This window comes from Amblyomma maculatum, chromosome 1 (assembly GCF_055883805.1).
Source record: "Amblyomma maculatum isolate TAMU_Amacu chromosome 1, ASM5588380v1, whole genome shotgun sequence".
Classification (NCBI taxonomy): domain Eukaryota; kingdom Metazoa; phylum Arthropoda; class Arachnida; order Ixodida; family Ixodidae; genus Amblyomma; species Amblyomma maculatum.
Genome location: NC_139344.1, coordinates 11,297,314 through 11,310,200, shown reverse-complemented (window position 1 = coordinate 11,310,200; position 12,887 = coordinate 11,297,314). Strand labels below are relative to the sequence as shown.

The window sequence follows — 12,887 nt, the reverse complement described above, 5'->3', positions numbered from 1 at the left end:
AGCCGCGGAGCTTTCATAGCGATCATGATAAAATGAGAATTTATTTATTTTTTTCTCAGGTTTCGATGAAGATGAGATTTTGGAGGTTGAAATCAATACACAGCCTTACACACTGTTTTCCAACATATCTCGCCTTGCGACGTGAAATGAGAAAAAAAAAAAAAAGCACCATTTCAATTAAGTTTGGCAGGACGCAGTAAAAGACAGGTTACCTGATGGGGAACTCGCGAGCACATTTCACTACATTTGAGCGTAGCCGCTCCAACCAGAAGGCATTCCAAATTAGGTTTGAACGTCACCTCATGCCGTTTTCTTTCGTTAGAATCAATATATGAAACTACACACACAAAAAAAAAACAAAGAATAGGAATGATCATCTCTTTCCATACGTGAATAACTCAGAAATGCTGGTAATGCGAAACCGATTAATTTGCGACGTATGGTAGTGACAATCGACGTTTTGTATCATCCTTGTAGTTCTAGCCTGTACTGGCTGTTTGCATTCCTACCACATGATTCCTACCATATCCAAGTAACGTCAAATAGTGATGGCATCAAAACACCAACCCTCCAACTTTCCCATAAAAAAAATATAGACGAGGAAGCATGACAAATTCCTTGCCCTTCAAGTAGCGCTTAAAGTTGCAGTCGCATGTAAATGCATGGCTAAAGCGGAGGTGAATAAGCATCCCACTTCGCTAAACAGCCTTATCATAAATCGGCACAGTGACTGCAGCTTGGCGATTGATAAATTAATAGTTGCACTCACAGGATGGTTACAAGCGTATGACGAGATTTTTTTTTTTTTTTCGCGTAAGCTGTGGCGTGACTGCAGAAAATGTTTCCCACACATTTATTTATTTTTTCGCAAAGTCAGACAGCACCTGTTGCATGCGCGCTTGTTCAGCATTACAGTCACACTATGAAGAGAAGTTCTTTCGATCGAAAGACCGCTTACAGCAGTGACAGTTAAACTGTACAGTCGCTCAGGCAGAAGAATATGAATTACGCATTCTGCGGTCTAAGTTATCTTATGCGTTTGATGTTTGAGGCACACGCGAGTAATTTTTTTTTTTTTTTGTCCTTCCACACACAAAAAAGAGCAGAAAACATTTACATTCCTTTTACACAACGAGACACAGGAGTTCGAATGAGGAAGCGTATAGTTGATGTTGTTCTGTCCGTGAATGTACCTCTGTTTAGAACAGCTCGAGTGTACGAACTTTAATCCCCGTTCGAACATAACAACACGAAGCACTTTTGCAGGTGGAGGTGTTCAAAACTGGGTTCGGCCTCGACAGGGTGCAAGGGGTGTTTTGGAGCCTCTTCGACCAAACTTACACCTCTAAGAGATCCAGGTGCCGGGATGGTTGGTTTCGAACGAGCCACCTCCCGTAGTCGAGATGGACTCTGCCTTGAGGGAAGCCTCAAGATACTAGGCCACCCGTCGATTCCCCTCCTCTCCCATTTCCCTCTCCGTAGTCCATCCTATTAATTGTGAGTAGATTTGTACTCTCTTTGCCACACTACGAACGCCGACGCCGACGGCGTGAAACTGAGAAAAGAACGCAATAAAAGCCAACGCTTTACAAAATGCATGGCGGCAGAGAAGCAGAGAAGGTTTGAAGTGACAGCCGTTTCATCCGGTTACACCACTCGTCTGCGGTGCAACACATACTTCCGTGTGGGTGTATTCAGTCACAATCCTGTAGCAAGAGCTGGAGCAATTGTATTTTGATAGTGCCAATTCTGGAAAATTTTCCTATTGGTTTCGAGGAACACGGCATTGAAAAATGTAAATCTTAGCTAAAACACTATTTAAAGCCGTGGGAAAAAGCTGTTGTAGCTGTCAAAGACTACTTGCTGCCATCTAAGAAAGCTATATATTTCCGTCGCTTTCGACGCCTACTTTAACTGCAATGGGCAGAGCAACCTTTAACACACGAACGTAGAACCTCAATCCAGAGGGGAAAAATATCAACCGGTGGCATTGAAGTCTCTGTACGTCCTACGAATGCGTAGCACTAAGTGCTACTGTTTCGCTTCTCGGTTTTACATGGCATTTGCGTGGTGTAGCATTTGATATTGGATTCTACTCGTCGAGACATTTTCAACAATATGACTTAACCTTCTAGCCCAGGGGTTCAATTGCTGCTCACAGCTGATTAATTAACGATTATTAGCTGTGGTCAGCAATATGTGCAGTGCAACCGTATCCAATAATATATGACTTCATCCTAGAATAAAAATGTTCTTAAGCATCAATATTCAGCTACCTAAATTTAATTAAGACACAATTATTTCAGTGCAGCTACACTCGACATAGGCTACCCAAAAATATATGACTTAATGATATAGCGCAAAGTTCAATTTAATCACAGTTATCTAATTAACAGAGTTAGACGTACAATCAGTCCAGTACATTTATATTAAAAACCTATGCAATGATACAACATTTGTGGCTACTCTGCTCGACATGGGTTATCCAACCTCTATGGACACTTTCTGGGCACATATTCCGTAAATAGCGCGCATGAAGCAAGCAGTGGTACGCATTAAAACTGAGCTCGTTATCTGTACATTGCTTAGCCCACAAATTAGGGTGCACCTAGACCATTCCTAGCTCGATTTATGATAACACAAAGAGCTCTTTAAAATTTCAGAGCACTGCCAAGCACGACTTCGCATGCTTCGAACGCCAGTTGCAACGCGTAACGAAAACTCCGTGATACTAAAGCAAAAAGATAAAAAATCCGCATGCCAGCCGCAATATCCTAAGGAATTATATAAAACAGCGCTAGAAACACGGACAGATCGAAAGACAAACACACATTTCTATCAGTCCGTGTTTCTAGCGCTGTTTTAACATAAAGTCCAACCAACTCGCCCAACAAGCCGCTTTGCTTAATCCTAAGGAAGCTTCGGACGCCAGCCGAGATGACGCAACAACCGCTGTATTTGACACTAGGGTGACTACATGATACCTTCATACATAAGTGTTAATTGGCTCATTTACGAACATCCAACGTTTCTGTTGACTCATGATCATGACTTCCATGATTCTTAGTTATAACTCCTCACATTAACACTCTACTACATTATTTTTATAAATAGCAATTAGTACCAAAGTGTCCAAGCTTAGTCATATGCCTCCATCCATACGCGCGCGCACACACACACACAAACACACGCGCGCGCACACGCACCAGTCTCCAGCAATTAATCATGCTTAGTCATGACATGACTGTCAACCTCCATGTATTATGTGCCATGCGTAATCACGCGCTTCACCGTAACCACACATACCATGATTGCTACTACTAATGCAGACCAGGCTAAGAACCAAGCGAGTATGACAGCGATACGTCAAATCCGGCAGAACGCCTCAATGGGCCTTCTTAGGCTTTCGCATAAGAAAAACGCGACTTCTGAAGCGCCATAGGTCGCGAAGCTCAGCAACGCTGTTTAGGAGCTGCCCAGTTGCATGATAGTGCAATTACTTTGGTCCTGCAAACAAGCATCCGGGTTTGATTTTTTATATGGTTTTTTGGTTGGGCGCTTGCTTTTTGGGCGCCGGTGTCTGAGCCTGGCGAGTCCATTTGGCTTATATACGGCCCCATAAGCTGAACCATGGTGGCGTGTACACCCCGACTGCCGTGCATGCATACCAATCAGCATCTTGCGACTGGCAAGAACAGCGTATATCTATGCATCGCCGGTCCACTTCGGCTGGCCGGCCCAACCAGCGCTCATTTTGTGCACTTTTCCCAAGCAGCAGGCGGGGTTTGTAGCTTGACACGTGAACAAGTTAACTGACCTTTCACATATTGTCACGTAGTTCTAAAAAAAAGTCACACAATCCTCGAAGAGGAACGGTCCAATACCTGGATGCAGGCAAGCATAGTCAACAAACGCGACCGCAGAACACTAGCACGAGTCCGACGTCATCGTCTTTTTCAGAGCCGTGCGCTACCTGGCAACGCTAGGTGGCATTATTCCCCCTTCGAAAAAAAAAAAAAAGACATCGCAGTGGTTCCACCAGCTAGGTTTCAATAAAAAAAATGAAAGGGATAAAAACGGGCCACTCGGAACGGAGGCCGGCGAAGCTGTTACCGCGTATATGAAGCCGCACAACATGCACAATATCAGAGCTTGGCTTCCGAGGACGTTGCGATTGCGTGACACCGCTAGGAAGCACTTCATAGTTAACAGCACTGACGCGTCGCAGCTCTTTGTAGGGGCCGAAGTAACGGCAAAGTAGCTTCGTGGACACGCCCTAGCGACGGGCAGTTGTCCACACCCAGACTTGATCCCCGGGATTATAATCGACCTGTCGGTGGCGAAGGTTGTAGCGGCGGGCATCAGTGCTGTTGGCCAATGTGCAAGCGAGCCAACTGATGGGCTTCTTCAGCGCGTTGGGCGATATCTTCGGCGTCTGGTGAGAACTGGTCGGCCTCAGTGGGGCACGGCAGCATGGCGTCAAGCATGGTCTGGACTTCACGTCCATACACGAGGCGAAACGGCCTGAGGCGCATAGTTTCATGGAGGGCCGTGTTGTACGCAAATGTAACGTACGGTAGCACCTCATCCCAGGTCTTGTGCTGGACATACACGTACATTGAGAGCATGTCCGCAATGGTCTTGTTTCATGGTTCAGTTAGTCCGTTGTTCTGTGGTTGATAAGCTGTGGTCTTGCGGTGGCCAGTGTAGCTCAACTAAAATATCTGGACGAGTAACTGAGCTGTAAACGCCGCCCCTCTGTCAGTAATAACGTACGAAGGGGCGCCGTGTCGCAAGACGACGTTCTGCATGAAGAACTGAGCAACTTCTGAAGCTGTGCCACGGGGAATTGCTTTGGTCTCTGCGTAGCGAGTCAAATAGTCAGTAGTGACTATGATCCACTTGTTGCTGGCCAGCGACACAGGGAGGACCGAGGAGGTCCATCCCTATTTGGTCGAACGGAGCATGGGGTACCGGCACGGGCTGGAGAAACCCTGCTGGCTTACACGGTAGCGTCTTCCGGCGCTGGCATTTACCTCAGCTTTTGACGTAGTGTTTGACATCGGCAGATAGCCCGGGCCAGTAGTACATGTTTTGTACCCTGGCAAGCGTCCGGGAAAAACCCAAGTGGCCAGAAGTGGGCTCATCGTGGCATGCTAGGAAAATTGTCACCAGAAGATGAGCTCTGTCCTGGCCTCTCGAGTTCTTCTCATAAAGGATACCATGGCGCAAACAGAAAAAGCCAAGACGTCGAGAGTAGTGTCGAGGTAAAAGTGTGCCGCGACCTTCAAGGTGATCAATCAGAGGTCGGATGTTCGTGTCAGCCCGCTGCCGAGCCATTATGTCCGATGTGTGCAGGGTACCGAAAAAACCGCTGTCGTCTGGTTCTCTAGGGTGGAGTGGGGCGCGCGACAGCGTGTCGGCGTCTTCGTGTTGACGACCCGACTTGTACACGCCGGTAATGTCGTATTCCTGGAGTCGCAAGCTACAACGGGCCAAACGTCCAGACGGGTCTGGTAAATTAGCGAGCCAGCAAAGGCAGTGATGATCCGTTACAACTTTGAAGGGGCGGCCGTAGAGGTAAGGGCGAAACTTCATGGTGGCCCACACAACAGCAAGGCATTCCTTTTCAGTCGTCGAGTAATTGCGTCCGCACGCGAGAGAGTGCGGCTAGCATAGGCTATCACTCTCTCAATGCCCTCTTGGTATTGCGCAAAGACAGCGCCAAGACCGATATTGCTGGCGTCGGTGTGGATCTCAGTGTCAGCCTGTTCGTCAAAGTGCGCAAGAATAGTAGAAGTCTGAAGGCGCTGGCGGAGCAATGAAAAAGCCGCTTCTTATTCTCGAGTCCAAACAAAGGAGGTGTCATTTCTCGTGAGGCGCGTCAATGGTTCCGCAACGTGGGGATGTTAGAAATACACCATCGATAATAAGTACATAGACACAAAAAACGCTGGACAGCTTTCTTGTCATTAGGAGTAGGGAAACTGGCGACGGCTGCGGTCTTGTCGAGGTCGGGACGAACGCCGTCAGCGCTTGCAACTTGACCCAGACACTTCAGCTCTTTGTAGCCAACGTGGCATTTCTGGGGCTTCAGCGTAAGGTCAGCCGAATGGAGCACTTTGAAAACATCCCGCAGGCACAGGAGATGTCGTTCAAACGTTTCGGAAAGACGACAACATCATCCAGGTACGCAAGGCAGCATTGCCACTTGAGGCCGATGAGGACAGTGTCCATCATCCGTTGAAACGTTGCCGGCGCTGAGCACAAGCCGAAAGGAAGCACTTTGAATTCATATAGGCCGTCGGGCGTAACGAAGGCGGTTTTTAGCGGTCTCGTTCGTCCATTTCAGTTTGCCAATAACAGCTCTTCAAATCAATTGATGAAAAGTACTTAGCGTACTGCAGTCTGTCCAGGAATTCTTGGCAACGGGTAGACATCCTTTTTTGTGATATTTTTCAGTTTGCGATAATCGACACAGAGTCGAAGTGTGCCGTCCTTCTTGACTAGAACAACAGGAGAAGACCACGGGCTTTGGGAAGGTTGAAAAACACCATCTTTAAGCATCTCCTGCACTTGCGAATGGATAACTTCCCGTTTTTTGGTAGAAACGCGGTAAGGCTGCTGGCGGATTGGGCGAACGTCGTCATAAGTAATGATCCGGTGTTGCGTTAGGGGCGTTTGACGAACTTTCGATGAAGACGCAAAGCACTGTTTAAACTCCAGTAGTAGTTGCTCTAGAGCCCGGCTCTTGCCTTCGGATAAATTGCAGTTGATGTCTATGCCCCCGAGAGGTTGGTTGTCAGGGACGCTTGGTGGATGGTCGTCAGTAGTAGCTGCCGCGGACGCAAAACAGAGTGGATCATCGACTACAGCGTCAGCGGAAGTGATGGCAGTTCCAGGGAAAAGGTGCCGCTGTTCCGGAGAAACATTGGTGACGAGGATTGCAGACCGGCCACCGCGAATCGTAAGCAAGCTACGAGCGACACAAATGCCTTGAGCGAGAAGGAGCGACCCGTTAGGTTCGGCGACTGCCTCGCCGTCGGAATATTCGGCACAAGCGACGTCAGCCAGAACACTGCTTCGTGGCGGAAGCGTGACACAGTCTGCGGAAATGCGAAGAGCGGCACTGCGGTGGCTGGAGTTATTCAGTTCAGCAGCTGGTTTTGTTGAAAACGTGACGATTTGGTTCCGGAGGTCGATAACTGCACCGAATTCCCGCACAAAGTCGATGCCGATGATGAGCTCCCGAGCGCAGTCGCACAGAACGATGAACCTACCAACGAACGTGGACTGGCTTATCTCAATACGAGCAGTGCGCATATCCTTGGGCGTAACGAGATGACCACCGGCAGTTCCGAGGTGCACTCCAGGCCAAGGGGTAATCACTTTTTTCAGGACAGTCGCTGACCGTGCACTTAAAATAGAGTAATCGCCGCCTGTGTCCACTAACGCACTGACTCTGCAACCCACGATTACCACAGGAATGTGCAAAGAACCACGGTTATTAAATTCGGTGCGGGCATCGTCGTTTCTTGGTGGGACCGTAGCTGCGGCCTCGGGAGGTCTTCAGCACAGCGCCTCCGAACGATTTGGCCTCCTAAGGTCGCTGGTTTCAGTTTTTCCGGTGAGGACTAGGGAATCGACCTTGCGCCTCTGGCAAGAGATCGTTAGGGGTCGGGGAAGAGCGCCTCGGGGGCGGTGAGCGCGACTGTCTCTGCGGACAGGCAGGAGTACGTTGGTCCGCAAGCAAGTTCTCGATTTCCGAAGGGCGTTGACCGACAAGGGGCCTCGGAGAGTCCACGCGGAAGCCCTGCAATCCGAGACGTCGGTAAAAACAATCCCGATAAAGATGGCCCGGCTCCCCGCGGTGAAAGTAGAGTGGCCGCAATTTAGCCGTGCGTCATATGTCAGCCTTCCGAAAAGGCGTTCGTTGATCATCATAATACTGCACTGGCTGCACTGATGGGAGCGAGGCTAGAGGCGCGGCGTGAATGGGTGGCGGCGAAACGAGAGCAGGACGCTGTGTAACGTCGGCGTACGTGGGACGGTGGTAGGCATCAGACAGATGTGGCGTGCCGATCGCAGGAGTAGGGCCCTAGAAGGCCTGTTGCACCTCCTCGCGGACAAGAGCTGAGATGGAGCTGAGCGCAGGCTGCGATGAGGTCCACACTTTCTGCAGCTCTTCATGCACAATCGCACGGATCAGTTCACGCAGTTCATCGGGGTGGTGTGCGACAAGAGTAAATGATGTCACGGCAGTAGCATGCACGGGCCGGTCGTAGTGGCGGAACGCTGTTGAAAAACCTTTTCCATCATTGGGGCTTAGGTGAGGAAGGCAGCCACGGTCGTTGGTGGGTTTTTCGCGAGGCTCGCGAAGAGCTGCTCCTTAACTCCACGCATTGAGTGACTCAGTTTCTTTTCCTCGGACATGGCTGAATCAGCTCGTCTGAAGAGGCGCGTCATGTCCTCGATGTAATCTGTACGCTTTCGTTCGGAAGCTGTGCGCGGGAGTGGATAGCACGCTCCGCTCGTTCGCTGCGATCAACGCTGGTGTAGGCGTCCTCCATCCTCGAGGCTGAAATACACATTTCACAGTTTCGCGGCGTCGTCCCATTGGTTGAAGGCAGCCACACGTTTGAAGTGAACGAAGCAGTCCTCGACATCCTCGAAAAAGCCCCAGTGAAACGACTTGGGAACCCTTAGGGTCTGCAGGGTATAGTGGGCTGGCGTAGCGCCGGCTGCTTGTGTAGGAACAATAGCGGGTGCTGTCATGGCAGTCGATGGTGCAAGCTCCAGAGGGAGTCCTTGTAGCCTCCGGCTGAAGCGGTGTACCAGGGTGTCAATCGGTGCTGGGCTCGCGGAACGGCTGCCTGGAGGAATTTCTTGCATGGGCTAGTCGTACCCAGCACACGCTCCACCAAACTGTCACGTAGTTCTAAAAAGAAAGTCACACAGTCCTCGGAAAGGAATGGTCCAATACCTTGATCTAGGCAAGCACAGTCAGCAAACGCGGCCGCAGAACGCTAGCAGCACGAGTCGGACGTCATCGTCTTTTTCGGAGAACCGTGCGCTACCTGGCAACACTAGGTGGCAATATCCCCCCCCCCCCCCCCCCCGGTATAATAAGCACAATCGTTGAAGCAGCACCTGCGACAAATAGTTCATCAATATTAATTTGAAACCGCGCCGCCTTCATTGCAATATTCCAGGTAAAATAGTTGCTTTATGCCGAGGAAGAACGCTTGCATGTTTTACCAAAGGACAATGCTTGTCAACCTACCCCATCCTTTCATTGCCGTCCTGAGCGCTTGTGCGTCCGCCTTCGCGTCAAAGTTACGGTAGGGCTTCAGGGTTCCTTCCTGCGTGAAGAAGAAAAAAAGACCAATTACCGACTGAAGCACTCCCGCATATACGCGTATTACATGAGCAGCGGTATGTTCTCGTTCATTTTAACCTCATTATTTGTTTGCGGTCACGAAGGGGAGAACATGACCTGAATGAATGTGCTTTCTGAATGAACAAGCCCCACTTACGGGAACAGAATACTGTTGCCCATAAATGGCAGCTTCATCGTTCATTCTTGCTGAAATACGCGTGTGGAGGTCGTCGCGAGGGTCTGGCCGAAACAAAAGCCCGTCACAAAGCCGTTCTACAAAAGCTGGTCAATTACTGGAAGCTCAAAGAAAGCTGACAAAGCTGCAGAGGACAACCATAGGTATTAAACCTTTAGTCTTCGCTGCACCACAGCTGCGAGACAAAGCGGGAGGCAGAGCAGCATACGAACTCATTTTGTTAACCACGCAGAGTAGTCTTTATTCGACATTTTGTTATTATTTCGATTACAATTAGCATAAATGATGGATGACAGTGCAAACACTGTCTATTCAAAATTTCTGTCTATTCAAATGAAATTCGAGAAAAATACAGCCTTCGTCTGCCAGACTTTTTTCTTTTTTTTTTTTTTGCACTGAAATTTCCGTCAACTTCAGCGGCCTTGCGATACTGGTGAACAAGGACATGCAAGCCTTCTTTCAACCAGCTGTTTTTCTGGACCTGGTGGTCCCCACATTATTATGCAAACAAAGAAGCATTACCAAATTCGCCTGGACTAGGCTGCCCCATCCTTCTTACAGTCCTGACTTGTATTGTCTGAGTTTCACATCTGCGTTCCGCGAATCCAGTTTTCTGAACGACGACGAGAGCGTCATTCACGCCGTGGGTACATGGATGTACTAGAAGAAAAATCGCTGGTGAAAAGAAGGCATGCGTGCCCTTGTTCACCTAGGGAGCAAAGCCATACAAATTGACAGATTGTACTGATGTTTTTCATAATTTCATAATTTTGAATTAAAAGTATTCTAGAAAGCAAACGAGGGTATTATATTTTCGGCATCCCCTCGTGCATTCACAGCAAGCAATAATTGATCGGCGAATACTAAAGGCGGCCGTGCGTTAGGAAACGCAGCGTCAACTTCAAAATAATTTCCAACTATCTGACGGAATCCATAATTAATTTTAAACACCACAGCAGTTAAATGTGCCTTTCTGTTGGCGACTAGGTAGAAGGCATTTTCTCACCGCCACAGGGTTCCCATTACATTTTGAAAGAAGCGCCGACCCCTTCTTTCTCGTTGCGAATAATACTGGGTTCGCCTGTGCAAGGGAAGGCCGGCAGATTAGGTATGCGTATTTCATGCAGGCTGGCCTATAAATCGGGCAGGGGCACCAAGGGGCAAACATTAGAATGCTTCCCAGCTTATACGCTTTCCTCACTTTAGGTGAGCAACCCTCCATGATTCCTTACTTCAAGGATACGCTGAAATGCACCATTTTATTTTGTAACCATCCTATTTTCTTGGGCAAGAAGGCATTGAGAGTGAAGCGGACTCGTTTGCATGCGTCTAGTGTAGAAGATATGTAGCTGATATTGGAAAAATATTTACCTAAATTGAAGAAAGCGTGGTGCATATCTATACCTTCCTATTTCTTTTGAGGTACACGTGTCTATGGGCGCTTAATAGGTATTTTAGTAGTTTTGTTTCAATGTAGTCGATGGCGTGGCAGGAAGACAGTAAGTCTCGCAACTTCCAATTGTTTACAGTGCAGCTATACACCCGCGAACGTCCGCGCTGCCGCCAGAGATGCCCCACTGCGAGCGGCTGTGCAGTGAAGCATGTATTCAGGTCAAGGAGCAAAGTAAGGAAGCACGAAGGTAGCGTTGCGCCTATATTAAAAGAAAGGGGCGCTCCGAGGAAGGCCTCATCAAGGATTCCACATTAATATGCCTTGAGGCGTATTGAGACGTTAACCGGAGGGAAATTAACTGCTTGTAAGGCATTGTGACGTTGAAGCAAAACGTGCTTCATGATGTACTCGATCGTAGCCTACATATACACACGATTCTGCGATCGACGAGCATTATCGATAGATTTCTGAAGGAAAAAAAAAAAAAAAAAGCGATGCTATTACCGTTGCTTCACCGCTTTAATTTTCATACATGCATGAAAGCGGAGTCAAAAAGCCAAGCATTTTTAGAAATTTTCTCGCAATTAAACTGATAAGTTACGCTCCTTCAAATGTGCAAGTATATTATAGTTTGGTCTATATGGTTTAACGTATAGTATAGTATAGTATAGTATAGTATAGTATAGTATAGTATAGTATAGTATAGTATAGTATAGTATAGTATAGTATAGTATATAGTATAGTATAGTATAGTATAGTATAGTATAGTATAGTATAGTATAGTATAGTATAGTATAGTATAGTATAAAAAGTATAGCATAGTATACTGAAACCCTTGTTTTTTCTTAGCCGTAGTGCATTTGCTTCGGTTTCCAATTTTATTTGATTTGTCATATGTTGCAAGCTGCACGATACACCACTGTGAATCAGTCCCCCCCCCCCCCCTTGCACGCACACACGCGCACACGCACACGTTAGCTGCTTGCTACGGGGCCATAGAATGCCTGCGCATTCTTGAACGTTATGTGCTGAGTACGTGTGCTGTAACCTCAAACTCTGGGAGCTACAAAGTGCATTGGGTGCTTCAAACAATATGAGTCTATCGGATCTACCTCTCGAAAATTCTACTTGGGAGGCCGCGCCATTCTAGATGGCTTACGGGTATGCGATCTCGGGGATGTGGCGATGTATATACTCCTCTCTCTCCTTCGTCTCAGAGAACGGCAAACATTACACATGTTCTTTTTTTTTTGTTTTTGATTCAGGGCGTGACGCTAGGTAAAATTGTTAAGCTCGTGTCTCAGGTTAACTCCAACTTCAGAATGCAAGGTTCGCGAATGATCATAGCGGGGCATGATTGCCGATACTCCGCGTAAAGGTATGTATATTATATGACTCTGACTACTCAACGCGGCATCATACAGGAGGAAAGCCCATGATATACGTATACATCCACGAACGAATGAACGTACCATGAGCCCTGAAGGACGAAAATAAGGAACATCCTTCCGACATACTTACGCAGCGCGGTCCGTAGTTGCCGCCCATAGAGGTGCCGGATCCCGAACTGTAACTGGACGACGAAGGGTTTCCCCGCGAGCCCTGGACAGCGCAATTGCAGAACTATGCTGACGCGATGAAAGTAAAACTGAAGGCTGCTGCCTTTATGCTGGAGTATACAAGTGACTTGGCTCGAGAAACATCCTGGAGGTTTATTTGCTAGCGCACGGGAATGAATGAACCTACACGGCGATATCAACTAGAGCTCTCCCACTTGCAGCACAGTGCGCCAAAATGGAGCTGTCCTCCCTGAAGAACTTGCTGCGGAATTGGTTGACCTTTACAATTCAGAATAGCTCACCGAGGGCTCCGAAGGACACGCAGGAAGAAACACGGCGACAAATTGAGGTTACGTTAAG

The 12,887-nt window shown here is 48.0% G+C and overlaps 1 protein-coding gene across 1 annotated transcript in view; it reads right to left on the bottom strand.

Moving 5' to 3' along the window:
- The window catches only part of LOC146201655 (annexin B9-like), a 32,031-nt gene extending 22,675 nt beyond the window's left edge, over window positions 1-9,356 (bottom strand). The window contains exon 1 of the mRNA XM_084583343.1: window positions 9,284-9,356. Coding sequence (XP_084439469.1) covers window positions 9,284-9,296 — 13 coding nt within the window. The 5' untranslated portion in view covers window positions 9,297-9,356. The remainder of the gene's footprint in view (window positions 1-9,283) is intronic.
- Between the last annotated feature and the right edge of the window lie 3,531 nt (window positions 9,357-12,887).